Source organism: Culex pipiens, chromosome 3, assembly GCF_016801865.2.
Source record: "Culex pipiens pallens isolate TS chromosome 3, TS_CPP_V2, whole genome shotgun sequence".
NCBI lineage: Eukaryota > Metazoa > Arthropoda > Insecta > Diptera > Culicidae > Culex > Culex pipiens.
Window position 1 is genome coordinate 185,274,293 of NC_068939.1, and position 19,630 is coordinate 185,293,922.

The following is a 19,630-nucleotide window of genomic DNA, read 5'->3' on the forward strand; positions in this document are numbered from 1 at the left end:
TGTTTTTTTTTCGTTTTTGATCGTTGAAAGAATCACATTTCTCAATAAATTAATCGAGGAGACACGTTATTTTTTTATCAATAATTAATTTATTTATCGATCGAGATTTCACCATTCAAATATTAAGATCGTAATTTGTCGATTGTTTATTGAGATTATTCGATCGACAAAATACGACTAGCGATCGAGAAAATCTCGATATGTGTTCGAATCTCGTTTTAAAAAAAAACCTAGATTAAAAAAAAATCTCAAAATTCAAAACATTTTAAAATAAAAAAATTTCAAAATAAGAATTAGAGAAAATGAAAAATAAAATAAAGTTTGAAAATTAATAATATCGAAAGTTAAAAAAAACATGTTTCAATTAAAAATAAACTCAGAACTTCAAAAATTAAAAATAATCTGAAAAATATTTTTTTAAATTGATTTCATTTTTTAAACTGTTTCATGTTTTTGAAATTCTTATTCGAAAAAAAAATTAAAGCATCCCAAAAAAAAAACATTTTGAGCATAAAAAAAATTTATGACTTTTTATTTTTTAATTAAAAACATTTTGTTAAACATAAAATTTCAAAAACTAAGAAATTGATTAAAAAGTTCACAAATTTAAAAAATTAATGTAATTGTATCTTTTATTTTATAAAACCATTATGTTTAAGATTTTATTTATATTTTAATGTTTAGAAATTTGAAAAAAAATATTATTATTTTTTTTGATTTCGAAAAGTCATGTTGAAAGTTTAAAAAAGTTACAAATTCAAAAATCGAGAAATTAAATTTTTTAATTGTTAAAAGCTTTTGATATGCGGAATTAGACGTTAAGAAATAAAACAATATGTATAAAATTTCGAAAATTTAAGTAGTAGTAGTATTAATTCAAAAATCGAAAAATTTAAATTTTTAATTGCTTAATGTTTTTAAAATTCTTCATTTTTAAAAAGATTTTTAGAAATTAAAAAAATACAGTTTTGAAATTTTTTGAAAAAAAAATATATCCAAAAATAAAGTTTCAAAATTCATAAACTCAAAAATATGTTCGAATCTAGCTCCTGAAAAAAAATTAAAGCATCCCAAAAACCCAAAATTTAATAATTCAGAACTATTTTTTTATTCTTTTTATAAAATTAAAAAAAAAAACAAATTTTTAAAAACTTGAAAATCTAAAAACTAAGAAATTTAAATTATGTGCACAAATTTACAAAATAAATGTAGGTTCCCGTATATTTTTTTTTTTCAATTAAAAAAATATTATTACTAACAATTTCTGTTTTTTTTTATATTTTATTTTTATAAAATTACGAAAGTTTAGGTTTTTTATAATTTTTGTATGTTTGGAAATGAAAATAATACATATTTTTTTATTTAGAAAATTTAAGTTAAAATTGAAAATAAAATACAAATCAGGGTTTACAAAAAATCAAACTTAAAAAAATAAAATTTATTTAAAAAAAATCGATGCTATTCAAGAACTTAAATTATTTTTTTTTAATTCTTATTTTTTTTATTTTAGAAAATATCAAAAACTTTAAAAATTTTGTTTTTTTTTTAATTGTCAGGGCCATTGCAATATTTTTGAATAAATTTTTTTTTCGATTGCAAACATGCTAGGTTTATACCTATTCTAGAAGAAAGGGGAGGCGAGTTGTGTTAACTTTGAAAAATATCTACAACTGCTTAAATTTCAAAAATCTAGATTAGGATGGCGGTAAATAGTAGTGGTGAAATATTGAGAGACGCATTTCTCCGTTCAAAATTCACAAAATAGGATTACAGAACTCAAATTTGATGTTCCATGTTTTCGAATTTATATTCAGAAAAAAACGTTTCAAATTCCAGAAATCCAAGAATTAAAATTTTTGTGAAGTTATAGTCAATTTGAAATTATTTCCAAAACTAAACTCTAAAATATAAAAAAAAACAATATTGAAATTTTTTTAATTTATTTTTTTTTTATTCTAAATTATTTATTTAAGTTTACTAGGCACAACAATCTAAATTAAAAAACGGAAAAAAATGTTTTTTTGTGATTTGATGATCCAAAGTGATTTTTTTTTTCAAGAATAATCGAGTTAAACCACAAATCTATCATTTTTTGGAAATTGCGTCATCTTTGATTTTTTTTACGCAATTGTCGTAAGGCTGGTACAAATATTTTTAAAAGTTTTTGTCACCCCCCCCCTTCAAAATTGGCCCGAAAAATCGGGGGGCAAAAAAAATATTTTTACAATAAACTTCAAAATTTCAATGAAAATTCAAGTGCAACCAGCTGAAATCAAATTAAAATACATTCTCCTGCGTTTAAAAGCATTTTTAGCATGTTTGGGTTTATTAAAAAATCTTAAGATTTTTTGAAAATTTTCGATGCAAAATCTTTTTTTTCGATAAAATTTTTCAGATCTTAGATTTTTTGAAAACTAATGATTGAAAAACAACTAATCTAGTGTAAAATGTATGTTAAAACACTTTTTTCATTCTAATGTTGAGATTATGGCATGTTATTTCATTTTTTGTATTTTTTTTTTATTTATTTGCCCCCTCCCCCCCCCCCCCCCTTGAACACGGCCAGGGCCGAGGAACAAAAACTTTTTTAAATATTTGCATCGGCCTCATTTTTCGATGGTAGACTGATCGACCACGACCAAAAAGTCTCGATCTACCGATTTACACTCGAGAAGCTTGACTCATTTCAAAATTATCTACAAAATCGATAGGGGTATTTATTATTAAAACAATCAAAGTTATCGAATTAAGTGTTTGGTTCTGAAATGTTTTTTATGTGATTTTTCTATGAAAATAATAACAAAATAACGCATTTTAATTCAACCGATTATATTTCGTACTCTTCGTTAAGTCTAACAAAGTTTGTGGATGTATCCTTATAAAAGAAAAGTTGATAGGTGAAATGATCACCTAAGCCGCTTCCTCGACTTCGACCTTTACCTCCTCTTGCCCTTCGGCCTCGGCCTCAGCTTCCGCTTCCGCTTCGGCGGCCCGGTTGTCCTCGAATTTGTTTTTCTCTGCAATCATTTTAGAATTGTTAAATCGATTCAAAAGATTTTTTAAGGTTAATATCGTACCATATTTCGAAACATCCGCCCCCAACAGCCTCAACATGTGCACCGTATCGTGCTGGTCGACGTACGCCCGCAGCGACTTTGTCCCCCTCCAACCAACCAGGTCCATCTCGAGCCCATCCTCGCCACGATACTCCAGCACGCAACTGCCCGGTTCCAGCACCGTCACGTTCGTCTGCGTGTCCTCGCTCAGCCCCTCAATCTCCGGCGGCCTGGTCGGATCGTTGTTGGACAGCAGCTTGATCAGGTCGTCCTTGACGATGCGCGCCCTCCGCCCCACCCCGATGAACCCGTTGACGCTCTCGAGTCCCTCCTGGGCGAGCCGGAAGTCACAGACCATGTTGCGGTTGTCGCAGCGGGCGAACGCTTTGACGCCCAGGTTGATGAACTTGATCTTGTTCTCGTTGGTGGTGACGATGTTCCGGAGGATTTCCGCGCTGAAATAAATGTTTTTCTTTTTGCCCTCGCGGCACCGGGTCAGGAGGTTGAGCGGGTTGAACGTGTCGTTGAGTTGGTAGAAGCTTTTGATTGAGTCGAAGATGTCTTCCTTGCCGTCGAAGAAGACAAACGGGTCCTCTTTGAAGCCTCGGTGGTAGCGTTTCTGCTTCTTTTGGGGTGGTTCCGCTTCGCAGGTTTTGACTTCGTCGGCGGCGTTTTCTGATGGTTCTACTTCCGAGGGGAGCTTCTTTTTCTTCTCGAGCAGGGCGATGAAGAATCCGCCGGTGTTTTGCTGGTGGGGGAGGACACGGATGCAGCGGTCGAGGTTGAACTTGGCCACGTCCTCGGGGGCTGGAGGGAACATGAGCGGTCGGATGACGGTGCGGTAGTTTTCCGGGACTTCGGCGAAGCTCTTGTAGAATTTCATGTCCTTGGTGGCCGGTTCCCAGTAGGTCATGCCGGGGCTGTGCTTGAGCGTCGGAACGAGGTGACTCGCGTCGACGATTTCCATCGCGTCGCCGGTCTCCGCCAGCAGGTGATGCAGCACGGCCTCGTTTTCGATCGGGTTCAGCGAGCAGGTCGAGTAGACCAGTTTGCCGCCCACTTCGAGCAGTTCCGCGCCACGTTTGACGATTCTGTACTGAAGTCCGTGCAGGTTGCACGCGTGGCCCATGTTCCACTTGGTCCAGATGTCCGGGTTCTTGCGCAGGGTGCCGTCTCCGGAGCACGGAACGTCGCACAGAATGCGATCATATTTGAGGGGAACCAACTCCCCTGATTCGTTCTTGACCTTCAACGACGGAAATACCGAACTATCGGCGTTGACCACCAAACAGGAAGCGGAAGCAAGGCGTTTCGCCTGGTGGACCAGCATGTAGCACCGGTTATTGTCGATGTCGTTGGCCATCACGAAGCCCGTCGGCAACGCATCACCCCCGGCATGCAACGCCTCAATCAGTTGGGCCGTCTTGGAACCCGGTGCCGCGCACATGTCCAGAACTTTGTGATGCGGCTCAACCGAGAGCACCAACGGCGGAATCATCGACACAGCCTCCTGACGACTAATGTTGCCCGACCCCGTTTCAGCAATCAAAAAATTGTGCAGCTTGTAAAGCGGCTCCGACCTCCGGATGTCCTTCCGGGACAACTCCAGCTGCCAGGCAAACTCGTTCGGATACCACGTCAGGCACTTTGGCTCCGGCACGACGCCCTCCCCGCTCTCCCTAAACTCGGCCACCGCCCGCCGATACTCCGTGAAGAACTGGTCCTTGATGATCTTCAGCAGCGTGTGCGCCTGACTCTTCGAGCCGGTTATCCGGAACGTGACCGGCAGATTGCTCTGCATCTTGCCCATAAACTCGTCCCATTCCTCCGGCTTGCAAACGTTCAGATGCTTGTAGTACGCCTCGAAGCTTTCATTCTTGCGCACAATGTCCTCGTACGGCTTTTCCCTCCGGACCGATTCCGTTTGACCCTGCCCAAAAGAGAAAACATCGCCGTTTGTTTACCTCCCAGAAAAAAAACATAACCTCAATCTTCCAACACTCACCCTCTCCTTCAGGTCCCGCTTCTTCTTGGCGAACGGATTCTGCTTGTTCGTGAACTGCCGCTTCTTTCCCATTTTCAACGGTCCGTTCCACTTCCTGTTTCGCCAATAAGTCTTCTAGAAATTCCAGAAACACGAAAATTCCGTCGCACTCGACCAACTTCAGCGCAGAAAATGCGGCTTCTTCGCTGCTTGCAGCGAACTGTCACTCAAAATTCACCTCACCCTTCATAAACCTCGTTCCTCTTTGTCGCGGTGGTGAACTTCTCGATGACATAACGAAACTTTGTTGTTTTCACTAAGTGCAAATCGAAGCACATTTGCGGCGGTCGTGAAATAATCCGATTAAATCGCGTTTAATTAGCATTTAAATTATGGTGTTCACATCGGTCGTGAATTTCGTGCGTGCGCGCGGTCCGGACGAGTTCTGGCGAAAGCGCAAAATCTTCAAACTGGCCGCGGTAGGTTACTTTAAAGTTCCGACTCGACATCAAAACACGGGCACACTGAGGCAAACGCATTCAATTTGATGGTCAAAATTTCAGCACTACATGGGACGGCCCCGGAACTGCTACGGGATTACGATTCGCAGCGTGCACCGGGCGTTGGCGTACGCCACGAAGGGGCGAGCTTTGAAGAAGCTGGATATGCGTGAGCTGTGGACGCAGCGGATAAATGCGGGCTGTGAGCAGCATGGGCTGCAGTATCCGGCGTTTCAGGACGGGTTGTACCGGAATGATGTGTTGTTGAACAAGTGAGTTATATCTTGTAAGAGTGATTGTTTAAAATTAAAATTGTTTTTTTTTCTTTTTCTTACAGGAAAGTACTAGCGGATTTGGCCATTTGGGAACCGAGAACGTTCGAGGCGTTGGCACGGATCAGTGAGCAGTTTCCAGAGGAAGACCAGGGTAAGATTGTGATGGGACCGTGTCCGAATAAAGAAAATTAATTTGATTCGTCTAACATTTTGCAGGGTCGTCAACGAAAAAGTAAGCAATAAAACAATGGTAGTGTAAATAAGATACTTTTGACTACATCTAATTTGAAATCACAGCCTTGTCTTATATCGGAGAGGGTCGGAGTAGAGATCCTAAATAGGGAGACTGGTCGAAGTGAACTTGACGTACTAAACAGACACGAGTTTGACGTATCCAAACGAGCCTTTGCTTTTACGCCCAGCAAAACTTACCAGTGTTGCCAAGCTCAAAACATACGTTGCCAGATCGATAAAGCAAACTTAGACCAGTCTCCCTAGGTCGAAGGCCGTGTTACGCTCCACACAAAATTTTTAAAATTTGTATGGAAATTTTGTTACGAGGGGGGGGAGAGGTCTAAAAATCCGATTTTTTTGGGTTACGTAATAAAAGAACGCTCCATTATGGCAGCATTAAACCTCAAAATTGTGTCTGTAATTTTATTTGGTCGATACAACTCATTTAATGTATGAATTCTTGAAATAATAAATTAAAAATTTATGAAATTCTTTTCGCTTCGCTTGGTAATTTTAGCGGATTGCATACTGTATTTCTGGAGTTTTTTTTTGAAAAGGTCCAATAAACCAAATTTCCAGTTTTTGCTTTTTGGGTGTTTTTGAAACCGCCTTGAGTCAGGGGTATTAAAAAACACCCAAAAAGCAAAAACTGAAAATTTGGTTTATTGGACCTTTCAAAAAAAAAAAAAAAAACTCAAGATTTCATCATGATTATGCGATGCTTATCCAAATTAAAGTTGCCCAGAAATTGATAGCGGGAGTTGTTGATGCTCGACTTTTTCTACAGAACCAGGGAAAATCTCCACGTCAAATAAGTTTCGCTTGGAGTAGAATTGAAAATTTATAAAATAAAAAAAATCAGATTTCTCAAAAATAAAATTATGATTTTTTGTTTAAATTAATAAAAAAATATATGTTTAAATTTGTGTCGTAATATTGAAACATAAATTTAAACGCAATTTTAACTCAAAAATCAAACAAATTAAAATATTTGTGGAGGTTTTTTTTACAGGTCCAATAAACGAAAATATTTTTTTTTTTGTGTCTGGTTCCAAACACCAGAAAAATAATAATAACCGGGATAGTAAAATAGTTATTTAGTAATTCAATATGCAAAAGTAAATGAAGAAGGGTTTTTGTCAGCCTTTAAAATTTAATTTATTTTGGTAAATTAAGTGATAAGCCAAAACGTAAAAACATCTTGATTTTACTGTAGGCGGGAAGGGGTGAAAGCCTATTTTTTGTTAATGGCCGCATAACCTACGGATTTTCCGATGTTTATTGGACCTTTTCAGATATTGAAACTCTTTATATTTTCTTGAAGCCTTATGTAATTTGTGCACAATGGTAATAACTAAAAAAAACACAATTAAAAACCCTTTCTGATCACTTTTTTTCATTTTAATGCTAAATATAAATTGACAATTCGACGGTAACATTTCAAAAGGCATCATGTACATTTTGACACTTTCTGGGTTATTGTATATTCTGAAAGTACTCCTAATAAGCTACCTCTCCACCAAAAATGAGCAAAAGTTACTTCAGTAAAGTCTGTTTAATCATGATTTTAAATAAAGTAACATAAACAAAATCTCTGCCATCAGCAGTCCCTGTTTATATAACCCTGTCAACCTGTCAAACAAAAGACTACATGAACTTCGTGACGAAAAAAAAACAACATGAACAAAGCGCCATGTACATTCGGCGAAGAAAAACGAATCATAACAAAGCGTCCCCCTCAATGACAGCAGGGTGATATAGACGTTGGTGATTTCAAAAGAAGTTATGTTTGTTTTTCTCAAATAAAATTACGGAAATAATGTTATATTGAATTTGGATCATCAAGTATCAATAAAAGCAACGTTTTTCATCGTTTGTTATCATTAGAACATCTTATTTTGCTTTTATATTAAAATGGGAACTGAAAATGGATGCTCAACATTCAAATGCGTTTTTCTCAAAACGCGTGGTTTGTACATGATGCTTTTTGAAATGTTGGCGTCGATATGTTTTATAGAGATCTCTACGGTTTCTCTCACGCACACCATGATTCTGTGTTAGTATTTGTATTTAAGTTAAGTTAAGTTAACTTCATCATCCCGGTACGAGAATCGAACTCACGACCTCTGGATCGGAAATCCAGCACGCCGTTAGTCGAAACCCATCCCCTACCGGTCAGTATTCCCAGTGAGCAGATTTACTCTTTGAAGGGATCTGACTTTGCCGAGCCAGACAGGAATCGAACCCATCACCTTCCGCTTACAAGGCGAAACCCGTAACCTCACGGCCACGGAAGCTCGGCAAAGTATTGTTTTGGTTTTGATCGATTGTGATTGGCTGAATTCCAAGCAGCTGATTTTGTTTACACTATTTTTACGCAGACATAGGCAAATCGAGTAGACAAATCGCCTTAAAAACCAGCTGTTTATCACGTGCTCCTGGTACAGTAGTTGTTCGGTAACTGGGGTGAGAACGTAGCCCAGTCACCGAATGCTGCTCGCTAACTGGTCTGAACGAAACATAACGAGGGGACCACCGATGCATAATATTTTCCTGATTAAATATAAAAATTTAAGTTACTCAAATTTATTTACAATGCTTACTTTTCATATTTCTTTAATTGTGACTTGAAATGTAATACATGTTTGAAAAAAGTTTTTTTTATTTGTTGAAAAGGCTTTTGGCATCCATTAACCCCTCGTTCATTTCGGTTTGTTTTGGTTTTTTGACGTTTGTCTGCTTTTTAACTGGGCTACAGCCCAGTTATCGAGCGCCCAGTTAAAAAGCAGCCCAGTTAAATAACGCCCAGTTACCGAACAACTACTGTATAACCCCAGTAAGAAATACGGTCCCGATCGGGTCTGACCGTCAGAGCGACGATCAGACCTACAGGGGCCGATGCGGGTCTGATTTTGAGACACGCATCAGACCCGAATCAAGGTATTTTGCACCCGAAACGTCAACCTGTCAAGGTTGTTCGAACATCGCAAGAGGCCTACGTGCGGGGGCGATGTAAGAACGACGTAGAGGTGAAAAATCAGACGCGCATCAACCTCTTTTTTGTGTTCTTCTTCTTCTTTTTCTGTCATCTGTCATTAGATTTGTTTTGATTAAAACAGATATTTTCAAGTTTAAATTTGTTTATTTTTTTGAAGTTACATGCAGTAGTTGCTTCGTTTAGGCACAATTTATCCGGTAGGACGGTCTTCGAGGGTACAGCGGGGCAGGTTCCGGTTGATCTGGACCAGAAAGAGAACGCGTAGCGGTCGTTCCGAGAGAACTTGATGGCGCTGCAGGAACGTGGTCATTCGGTGTGGCGGTTCCAGGATGCGCTTGCGGGGGAGTGGATTTCAAGGATCGTGCAAAAGTTCTATTTGCTCTGAACCAAAACGCGTACTTGCGGTTTCCATCCCGTCGTTTCGGAAGGAACTTGTTGAGCCGCAGTCGTTGTTCGAGCAGGTTTCGGGCGGCGTCGATCCGAGAGCGCTTGCAATGCCATGGCCGCGTGCCGGTTGCGGACGGCGTTTCCGCGTGATTCCGCTTCTTGTTAGTCTTCTTGGCCGAGGTTGACGCCGTTTCCGCCTCCTGATCCGGGTTGTTGCTGTTGTTGGGTGAATTTTTGCTGACGAAGAACTGGTTGCCGCCGGGCTTGGAGCACTGCAAAAGCTGTTGCTGCTAGATTTGTGGCGCTGGCGTTGGCGGTTCGGATTGGGTGCAGACCAGCTCGAGATCGTTGCAGAAATTGAGTTTTCGTCCACCTTATCGCAGTAGATCCTGCCAGTGAACGCTCGAGTGTTCCGTCGTGTTCGTCCTCCTTGAACTGATGCTTTCTTTCCTTCATTAACACCGATTCCGCAGACTGCTCCTGCGCCTATACGAGGTGGTCCCGGTGAGGACGGGCGGCAACGTTTCAGACCAGTATCGTGGCGTCTGAGTTGGGAGTCCGGTTCGGTTCTGGAAAGAGTGGAATGAAAAAAAAAACAATTTTGAGGAGGATTTATTTTCCTTCTAAGTACCTTTTCCATGCCATGGTGGTTCTTCTCCTTCTCCGAGCCACCGAGTTGTACATCGAGGAGTATCTGGAACGGAGGCAGGTGCGTTGAGCGGCATGGAATTGTGCGTTGCAGGTGGTGAGGATGGTTCTTCCTGAAGCCGGGTGGTTCTTCTGTGGTTGGAGTAATCTTTGTGGGCTTGCAGGCGTTCAAGGTGGAGGTTGTGGCTGGTCGGGTCTCCGGAGCATCTTTTAGCACGATTGTCTCGACTGATTTGTCGGGACCAGTTATGGTTCTGGATGGTTCCGGATTTTCCGTCTTGAGGATGATGACGGGTTTGCATCGTTCTCGCGGATAACGATTAGGGGTCGATCCAGATTTAAACTATTCGTGCTTCATACCGTTCAGATTCTTCGACGACAATCATGTTCTTGCGCACGTCCTCCATGGTTTTGGCCAGCGAACGACTGACAACCTTCTTCGCCGCGGTTTAGATTGTAGATATCGGACAGATCGGCTCCCGGCACTCCTTTACTACGCATCGCTTCTGTCCTTATCAGATCCTCGACTATCGTAGAAGGTGCCATGCGCCGGGAGGCGACCGGTGCCGCTTTGGGCGAAACGGAAGTACTTTGCAAGGCACCGTTTCGATGGCCTGGTCGATCCATCGCCGGTTGATTTTCAACGTAAGGAACAACCGGAGGCTGGAGTACGGCTGCAGCATGCGCAGCTTCTTTTCGAGTTGGACAAGCTACTGCGGACGTTCTTGATCAGCACCGGTAACTGGTTCCATGGTGGCTATGCTGGGATTTGCTTGTTCAGGCGTCGGAATGCCTGAATGCATCGAGAGCCGTGCCGACGAAGAGTTCCGCCGATGGTCGTCGTGATCCCGGTGCTGGTTTCGCTGCAGCCGGGTAGCCAACCGGCGAATAGTTTGGTGCCACCGTGCTGCCGCCGAAACGAAACTCGGAAGCGGTGGCGATCCGGAACTTCCACCTGCGTCTCAGCTGCCACAATACATGGACTGTGACATCAGCGCACGGGACTGGGGCGGTAACGGAGCTTGCTGCTGTTGAGGGCCTTGGACCGCTTGGTTCTTGTTAGGACCGTTTATACCGAACACTGACTCGCTTGGCTACTGCTAGCTCATATTGGCCGCTACCTGCTTTTTTGGTGTTTGGAGTCATCTCAACGGATTCGCTGACATCATGGGACGCTACTAGAGTCGGCCGCATGGATCGTTCATCTTGCGCATGTTCACGCTAGCCGGATCAGCTTCCGGTCTCCTTGTGGCCGACGCATTGCTTGTGTCCATCTCGCCACTATCGTGGACCATACCGATTCCTCTGCTATCGACTGGTCCTACGCTGTGCCACCTACGAGCCAATCGCACATCAGTGCCCGGTTCGTTGTTGTTCCGCCGTCCAATCCAATCATCGTTCTCGGTCTTGGTCCCAGTGACCATTTCTTAAGCGTCGAAGGTACCGGTCACTTTTGCGGAATAACTTTTTGCGTTCAACTGACCGCTCCAAACGAAACTTTATCGTTTTCTACAGGTTGGCCACACTGGAACATTTCGCAGCCGGCAGATTCTAGTTGATCGACAACTTCAGGACATGTACAAGATCATCCAGCGAACCATTTCCAGATTAAACCGGGCCACAACGGAAAAAAACTGTTAAATAAAATGGTAGAGAAAATTAAGCAATGTGATCGTGTTATCAAAGATCATTCAATTTATTATTTACCGCTGGCCAAGACTGGTGACTTCTCTGCCCGCTGGACCGGTCACAGCCATCAGTCAACCGGACGCTTTTTGACCCCGGTGAACTGTTCCGGAAGTGCGTCCACTTTACATCGGCGCGCGGGCAAGGTCGACAGGTTACGCACTGTTACAGGTTTTGTGCGCTTCAGAACACAGACTTGCAGGTCTGCTACTGGCTCGTATTGGCCTCCGCCGCCTTGCCTTGCGGCGAGTTCAAACTGGAGCGATTGCGCTTTTTGTGGATGTCCAGGTTGGCTTCCGGAACGCCTACGGCTCAGCATTGCTCGTGTCTTCTTATCATCCTTGACTATTCTATACGACGTTTGGCGATCCTCGCCGGAACCTCAAAGCTGGGCAGCCTCAACATTTTCCGAACGACGGTTCCGAGTTGAGATCAACTTCCTGATCATTTTTTGAACTACTCGTGGGGTCAGTTTCGAGCGGGACTTTTTTTGCGGTCACTTTTGACGTCCCATCCCTGGTCGTTCGATCTACGTAGTAGAATGGAGACAGTCGTTTTATTCCTATTTGCTTGCGGTGTTGATCTGGCTGCACCAAAAGTTTCTGCGCTTTCGTGTTCAGCGGATTGGCCGGATCAAGGGACCGAACACTAATTAAGAGCCGACTTTTGTTTTATTCTGCCAGGAAGAGGGGAAGGTTAGCTTGGGTGGAAGACTTCAAGAGACATTTTTACCTTTTTTTCTTGTAGCACTGAGTTCTGCCTCCGGCTGCCTTTCGGTCACCTCCCAGGTGGTCCAGGCGATCAGGAACGAAGTATCGAGCGGGTTGTACTAGGCCAAATCCATCCCACACAAGCCGGAATGCATGAACAGGAATTCCGAAACTGGACAATTCTGTGAAAGAAAAGGTTAGCAAAAATAGGCAAATGTGATCATATCATAAAAGATCAATAATTTATCATTTACCGCTGGTCAACGCTGATAGGTTGTCAGTCTGCTAGACCGGCCACGGCCATTAGTCACCTGGACGCTTCTCTACACCGGTAAACTGTTCTGGTAGGGCGTCCTGCCGCCACCTTCGATCATAACAACATTTGTCGATTCAAGCTGCTCTCGATGTCAACGCTGTCCCAACAGCTGAGTCACGTCTCCTGTGTCCAGTTCCTCCGGAACCAGCATCCTGTTGCTCCGGAAGCCATAGAAAAGCTACTTCAGGAAATGGCAGCACCAAGTAAACTTTCTTCGCTGCTTCGTGCCTCAATTCCGCAATTACGGTTCCCTGTCACCTCAATCTCTGGTCATGCCGTCGTTGGTGTGCACCCGGCTGGAACCGTGGTGTTTATGTCAAAGTCGGTATCTTGCTCGGAGTCCCTGCTGCACTGAAACGAGAAAAATAATGCACTTACATTAAAATTAAATTGTTAAATTGAAACTGGCTTAAACTACTTAGAACGCTTAGATCAGGTTCGAATCGTCAGATTCCGCCCCCGGTTCCGGCCGTGACTTTGACATAGTTCTTGATCCGAAAGCACCAGGAGAAATCCGTACTTCGTCCTGCAGTCGGTGGCCTCTGGTAGGCGATCGGATCCTGGGTCAGTTCCGGTCTTTTCCTACCGTTTTCTCCGGAATACTGAAACGGACACAGAAAACATTGATTTTTCGATTGGAATTGAAACATTCCTTTGCCAAACTTACCAGAAAATGCAAAAAAACGTGTTTGCTAACCAAAAAAACTCGTTTGACAGTTCCACCCGAAAATTCGCAACCACGAAAAAAAGAGACAGAATGACCACCGAAGTTTCGATCAAAAACAAAATCATTCTTTCTCTTTCTCTCTCACGGACTGCATACCAGTTCATCGAACTGATCGAAAAACATCGTTGCCCTACAAAACATCGTGGGTTTACGGACTTTCGATCTGGGGATCGAGCTGTAGCTGTCACAGCCCTGCGAAGTATGTTGGCTGACATATCGGGCAGTCAGTCAAAAAAACTAGCTAGAAGTCGCCTGACAAAAAAACTTTTGCTAGAAAGAGATAGGAAACCTGATGCAAACAAACGTCCAGCTGTCATGTAAACATACTTTGAATGTGTTGGTAAATTTCTGACTAGAAAGCCTTATGGGACCTTTAAAAAAACTCTAGAAATGTGCATATCCCTAGTATGTTAAATCCATAATATATTTCGCTGGAACTTTGAAACACTGTATTAAACAGTATCCTTAAAAAAAAGGAAAAAATTAACTTAAAAAATGTGATTTTTTTGTGAAAAATCACTAGCCCTAGTTACGGGTACACTCAAACCCCGATGGGTTGACATCGACTGTTGTCAAACGAACGGGGTCACTTTTTTGTTTGACACCCCTTTTACACGGAGTTCACGTTTGTTTTAATAGTGTGCGTGAGCGCCGTGTACAAAGTGACAGTTCGTCACTTTTTATTTTGACTTTGACCAACCAACGGGGTACAAACTAAAAAAGTGTCAAGCGAAGAAGTGACCAACCACCGGGGGTTGAGTGTAATAATTGAAAGTTTTTAACCCTCGGCTCTGGTTGAATCCGCCTCATTTTCAACATGTTTAGGCAAAAAGTTTCAAAAAATGCTTTATAAATCAACAGTTCTGCTTCTGACAAAAGTTTGAAAAATATCAATGAATTTTTGAAAATCTAGAGTTAATTTTGAATAGGTTCTATAAACATATGAAACACGATATCTTATAGGACTATAGTCGACGAAAAATCTAGAAATACAGTCGACTCTCTGGTTGTCAATATCCAAGGGACCGTCGAGGAATGTTGTTAGAATGACGTCACAGTGCGCCAAACACTAACACATCTGTTCAGAAAAAACGGTGTACACTTATGTACACACTCTTGGACTGTTTACACTTTATTCCAGATCGTTCCGTCAAAATAAACGCACACGTTTTTCGTTTGCTCTCGAAGTAAAACTGTTTTTATTATTTTTTCCTACGCGCGATACCTGTGGCCACTCTGCTGCTTAACCTGGTCGGTGCTGACAGGTTATGGGCCCAGGAAAGGAAATCGGTGAAACGGAATTGGTTTGACGGAAAGGTGGAGCGGATCTTTGGAGCAGCAGCTGGAATCGAGGAAGTGAGGTTAAGTCACCGGAGCGCTGAAAGATGGAGAAGGGGAAGGTGGACTTCAAGCGGCTGGGATACGAAAACTACGAGACATGGAAGCAGCGGGCCAGGCAGTTCCTCACACGCGAGGGTTTGTGGAAGTACGTCGTCGGAGTGGTTCCGCCGGTGAAGGAACGGTCGGACGAGTGGATCGAGAAGAACGAGTTGACGTTGCAGACGATTGGATATTTGGTGGATGATTCTCAACTGAGGTTGATAAAGGACGCAACGACAGCTCAGGAAGCGTGGGGAGTGCTGAAAAAGTGGCACAACCAAGACTCGTCGGTGGGCAAGGTGTCGCTGATAAAGAAACTGGCCAAGTTGGATTTGTCGGAAGGCGGGGACATGCGAGACTACCTCACGGAGATGGAAGAACTGTTCGAAAAGCTGGAAAACACGGGTGCGAACATAGACGAGGACATCAAGGCGGCATTCATGCTGGCGAACTTGCCCGAATCGTACGAGAACACGGTGTCTGCGATTCAAGGAAGGATGGACGAGTTGACGGTCAAGTTTGTCAAACCCAAACTGCTGGAGGAGTATGGACGCCGGAAGGACAAGACGTACGAGGATGACAAGGCAATGTTGGCAAGGAAGGGACAGCACAGTTCACCGAGATTCGACAGCAAGCGAGAGTGCTACGCATGCGGAAGTGATGGGCATTTGGTTCGAGACTGCGATCTGGTGAAAAAGGTTCGTGGTGAGAGCGCAAAGAACAACAGGAGAAGCAGAGCACTAGCCGCTCGCGTCGACGACAAGGACGAGGACAACTTGTGTTTCGCGGCGATTCAGGAGGAGTGCGGAGGAGGAGATTGGTACTTAGATTCCGGTGTCTCAGTGCACATGACTGGTCAGATCGACTCGTTGAACCAACGTAAACGGAAGTCTCAAGAGGTGAAGCTAGCTGATGGGAAGGTATTGAGGTCAACTTTGTCTGGGTCGGTTAATTTTTGCGCACTGAATGGAAGCGAGGGTTCATCTACGGTGAAGTTGAATGATGTGTTGTATGTGCCAGGGCTTAAGGTGAATCTTGTGTCTGTGAATTCGATCACGACGAAAGGGCTCGATGTTATGTTTAAGGCTAAGGAGTGTCACATAATGAAGGATGCAAAGGTCGTTGCGAGAGGCCGAAAGATCGGAAAGTTGTATAAGCTGAACGTTTAACATTCTGCTGTTGATTCGAACTAGCGCGTGAAAGAAAAGTTTGTTGAGGTGTTTAGCGAGGAGGAGTGTTGTTAGAATGACGTCACAGTGCGCCAAACACTAACACATCTGTTCAGAAAAAACGGTGTACACTTATGTACACACTCTTGGACTGTTTACACTTTATTCCAGATCGTTCCGTCAAAATAAACGCACACGTTTTTCGTTTGCTCTCGAAGTAAAACTGTTTTTATTATTTTTTCCTACGCGCGATACCTGTGGCCACTCTGCTGCTTAACCTGGTCGGTGCTGACAAGGAAGAGAATCATCAGTTTACAGAACGATGCAAAATGAAGACTCGATTGAAATTTGTTTTTTCTTGCTGACCAGCTATAGGAAAGAATCATGGCAACGTCCAGCAAACAAAAACAAATAAATGTCAAACACCCTTCAAAGCTTCGTTTCTCAAAGAAAAATGTCTATGCAAGCCATGAGAAAGTAAAATTATTGACAACCGGAATAGATATTTAAAGCAAATAGAATTCAAGGGACCGTCGAGGAAAAGATCCTTCAAGCAAGAGAAAATATCGAGGAATAAAGACAATCGAAGTATGCAGTTTGAAGGGACTGAAGAATTCATCGGTACATGGAGCATTATTGATATCGAGAAGATCGACAGCCAGAGAGTCGACTGTATATATGTTTTCTAAATTTTACGTTTTTAACCGTGGTTGTGGTCGCAACATTCAGATTTTTAAAAGCCCAAAAAGACTTTGTTTGATTGAAAATACATAAATAAGCATTATACAATGTATTCTGAATAGCTTACAAACATTTTATAAGATTTTTCAATGAAAACATGAATTTCAGCAAAGATTGCTAAGCTTAGATTGCTGATATTATTGTTTACAGCGATAATGCTTATTTTTCTGAGTACAATGACCCTTTATACGACTACAAAGAGTTTAAAATTGATTTTTGAATCAATTTTGGGGAATTAACCTCGCGGTCTTTCTGGACAGCTCGTTCCAAGGGGACCATAGTTGATCCATCGAAAAAATGTTATCTTGTCATTATTTTTTTTTTGCATTTCAAAGAAAAAAAGTGATTAGAAATGGTTTTTGATCGTGTTTTTGCTTTTATAAAGCTTTTACTAAACTCCATCTTTTCTAAAAGCCTTTCAGTCAGGAGAATTTTGACCAGTAAAATAAATTGAAAATAAATCATTGTTCAAATAATTAAAACCGCCCTAATTCTTCCTCCGTGCCCAAAAGGTTTCGATGTTTTTTCTCCAGCTGTCAAACGCGCGCGCGCGATAAGAAATGCGATGAAATTTTATGTTTCTGTCATCCAGCGCCTTTATCAGTGCGTGCTCCGCATTCGTTCGTTCGTTCGCTCCGTTCCACCATCACCAACCAGTTGCATGTTTACATAATATCCCAATCTGCGCCGTTGTGATAAAAATGCTCTCGAAATCCGTTCTTCTCGGGTCGCGGTTGTCCGCGCTGCGACCCCTGCACCAAGCATGCCGCCGTGCCGTTCACATTTCCGAAGCCAACGTGCTGACGACCGAGGTGAATCGTCAATCGGCCGAGTACAAGGTAACTGAGGAGGAAGGTTCTCGCTTGTTGCCAGGCTGGTTAATAAGTTGCTTCGTTGCAGGAAAATCACTCGCAGATGCGGGAGTTGGTTGGGGAGCTGAAGTCGATTACGGGGGAGGTGCTGACCGGAGGTGGGTCGGAAGCGATCAAGCGGCACACGAGTAAGGGGAAGTTGCTCGCGCGGGATCGGATCAACCGGTTGGTGGATCCGGGTTCGCCGTTTTTGGAGCTGAGCACGTTGGCCGCCCATGGGATGTACGGGAAGGACGTGGTCAATGCGGCGGGGATCGTTACGGGGGTTGGTCGGGTGCAGGGCGTTGATTGTGTGATTGTGGCGAACGATGCCACGGTCAAGGGGGGGAGTTATTATCCGATTACGGTGAAAAAGCATCTGAGGGCTCAGGAGATTGCACAGGAAAATAATCTACCTTGTATTTATTTGGTCGATTCCGGTGGCGCGAATCTGCCGCGGCAGGCCGATGTGTTCCCGGATAAGATGCATTTTGGGCGGATTTTCTACAATCAAGCGAACATGTCGGCGCAGGGAATTCCGCAGATTGCGGTCGTGATGGGTTCGTGTACGGCTGGTGGGGCGTACGTGCCGGCCATGGCCGACGAGAGCATCATCGTGAAGAAGCAGGGAACGATCTTTTTGGCGGGACCGCCGTTGGTGAAGGCTGCCACAGGGGAGGTCGTATCGGCGGAGGATCTTGGCGGGGCAGATCTTCACTGTCGTACCTCGGGAGTCACGGATCATTACGCGGTGGATGATGAGCATGCTTTGTTCCTGGCTCGCCAGGTGGTACAGAATTTGAACCGACCAAGTGCTTACGACGAAAATGCCGGCTATTCAACCAAGGCAATGATGCATCACACCGGGTTGAGCTTCCTGTCCGATCCGGAACCACCCAAGTACGACGCCGAGGAACTGTACGGCATCGTGGGCGCCAACTTGACGAAATCGTTCGACGTTCGTGAGGTCATCGCTCGCATCTTTGACGGAAGTCGATTTACCGAGTTTAAGAAATTCTACGGCGAAACCATCGTCTGCGGGTACGCACGGCTCTACGGTCAGCTGGTCGGAGTGGTCGGCAACAACGGTGTCCTCTTTTCCGAGAGTGCCCTCAAGGGAGCTCACTTTATCGAGTTGTGCGCGCAGAAGAAGATTCCGTTGATCTTCCTGCAGAACATTACCGGTTTTATGGTGGGTCGTGACGCCGAAGCCGGTGGAATCGCCAAGAACGGTGCCAAAATGGTCACGGCAGTCGCCTGTGCCAACGTCCCCAAGCTGACCCTAATCATTGGCGGTTCGTATGGTGCCGGCAATTACGGAATGTGTGGTCGCGCCTACTCGCCCCGCTTCCTGTACATGTGGCCAAACAGTCGCATCTCGGTCATGGGAGGTTCGCAAGCTGCCGGAGTGCTGGCGCAGATTACCGAGGAGCAGTACAAGCGCACCGGCAAGCAATGGACCGAGGAAATTGGCCAGAAGATCAAGGCGCCGATCATCGAGCAGTTTGAGGCCGAAGGATCGCCGTACTACAGCTCCGCTCGCCTGTGGGACGACGGAATCATCGATCCGGTTGACACGAGGAAGGTCCTCGGGCTGAGTCTGCAGGCGGCCCTCAACAAACCCATCGGGGATACCAAGTTCGGAATATTCCGAATGTAAGCGGGATGCGGGTAAAAAAACGCGTGTGTCTTCCAATCTAAAGTGCATTTATTACGGTTAGGATGAATACTTTTTTGAAAAGTTTTACAGATTTATATTTTTGTAGTGACGAAACGTGCAACGTTTACACACATACCAGTGAGTGCATTTATGAACTTGTTCAAAACAATACTTTGCTGTTATCGAGAGAAATAAAGTTTTCTTCAAAATCTTGGTCTTTGATGTTTTTTTACACATTAATCTCACATTACCGCAGGCAAATTTTGTTTTAAAACAAACTGGAGAAAGCTGGTTCAACTAATCACCTT

The 19,630-nt window shown here is 43.3% G+C and overlaps 4 protein-coding genes across 4 annotated transcripts; 2 read left to right on the forward strand and 2 right to left on the reverse strand.

Annotated features, from left to right (window-relative positions):
* Positions 1-2,812: 2,812 nt before the first annotated feature.
* Positions 2,813-5,266, reverse strand: LOC120426573 (tRNA (cytosine(34)-C(5))-methyltransferase). The gene is made up of 3 exons (XM_039591358.2): positions 5,062-5,266; positions 3,078-4,986; positions 2,813-3,017 (listed from the first exon to the last, which is right to left on the reverse strand). The coding sequence occupies exons 1-3, from the start codon at positions 5,131-5,133 to the stop codon at positions 2,911-2,913; spliced, it is 2,088 nt and encodes a 695-aa protein (XP_039447292.1). The 5' UTR covers positions 5,134-5,266; the 3' UTR covers positions 2,813-2,910.
* A 74-nt stretch (positions 5,267-5,340) lies between these two features.
* LOC120426574 (39S ribosomal protein L20, mitochondrial) lies at positions 5,341-6,080 on the forward strand. Its single transcript, XM_039591359.2, has 4 exons — positions 5,341-5,519; positions 5,604-5,812; positions 5,878-5,966; positions 6,032-6,080. Exons 1-4 carry the CDS (start codon positions 5,433-5,435, stop codon positions 6,049-6,051), a joined length of 405 nt encoding a protein of 134 aa, XP_039447293.1. The 5' UTR covers positions 5,341-5,432; the 3' UTR covers positions 6,052-6,080.
* A 2,807-nt stretch (positions 6,081-8,887) lies between these two features.
* Positions 8,888-10,709, reverse strand: LOC128093411 (uncharacterized). Its single transcript, XM_052710023.1, has 3 exons — positions 10,517-10,709; positions 10,066-10,388; positions 8,888-10,003 (listed from the first exon to the last, which is right to left on the reverse strand). The coding sequence occupies exons 1-3, from the start codon at positions 10,707-10,709 to the stop codon at positions 9,890-9,892; spliced, it is 630 nt and encodes a 209-aa protein (XP_052565983.1). The 3' UTR covers positions 8,888-9,889.
* A 6,696-nt stretch (positions 10,710-17,405) lies between these two features.
* LOC120426577 (probable methylcrotonoyl-CoA carboxylase beta chain, mitochondrial) lies at positions 17,406-19,536 on the forward strand. The gene is made up of 2 exons (XM_039591362.2): positions 17,406-17,650; positions 17,712-19,536. The coding sequence occupies exons 1-2, from the start codon at positions 17,513-17,515 to the stop codon at positions 19,320-19,322; spliced, it is 1,749 nt and encodes a 582-aa protein (XP_039447296.1). The 5' UTR covers positions 17,406-17,512; the 3' UTR covers positions 19,323-19,536.
* The last annotated feature ends 94 nt before the right edge of the window (positions 19,537-19,630 follow it).

Coding starts and splice junctions, on each gene's coding strand:
- LOC120426573 (XM_039591358.2), bottom strand. CDS start 5,133: ATGGGAAAGAAGCGGCAGTTCACGAACAAGCAGAATCCGTTCGCCAAG. Junction 4,987..5,061: donor AGCGGGACCTGAAGGAGAGG/GTGAGTGTTGGA, acceptor TCTTTTGGGCAG/GGTCAAACGGAATCGGTCCG. Junction 3,018..3,077: donor GGCGGATGTTTCGAAATATG/GTACGATATTAA, acceptor AAATGATTGCAG/AGAAAAACAAATTCGAGGAC.
- LOC120426574 (XM_039591359.2), top strand. CDS start 5,433: ATGGTGTTCACATCGGTCGTGAATTTCGTGCGTGCGCGCGGTCCGGAC. Junction 5,520..5,603: donor AAATCTTCAAACTGGCCGCG/GTAGGTTACTTT, acceptor TCAAAATTTCAG/CACTACATGGGACGGCCCCG. Junction 5,967..6,031: donor GTTTCCAGAGGAAGACCAGG/GTAAGATTGTGA, acceptor AACATTTTGCAG/GGTCGTCAACGAAAAAGTAA.
- LOC128093411 (XM_052710023.1), bottom strand. CDS start 10,709: ATGGATCGACCAGGCCATCGAAACGGTGCCTTGCAAAGTACTTCCGTT. Junction 10,389..10,516: donor TCTAAACCGCGGCGAAGAAG/GTTGTCAGTCGT, acceptor GTTATCCGCGAG/AACGATGCAAACCCGTCATC. Junction 10,004..10,065: donor ACCACCATGGCATGGAAAAG/GTACTTAGAAGG, acceptor CACTCTTTCCAG/AACCGAACCGGACTCCCAAC.
- LOC120426577 (XM_039591362.2), top strand. CDS start 17,513: ATGCTCTCGAAATCCGTTCTTCTCGGGTCGCGGTTGTCCGCGCTGCGA. Junction 17,651..17,711: donor GTCAATCGGCCGAGTACAAG/GTAACTGAGGAG, acceptor GCTTCGTTGCAG/GAAAATCACTCGCAGATGCG.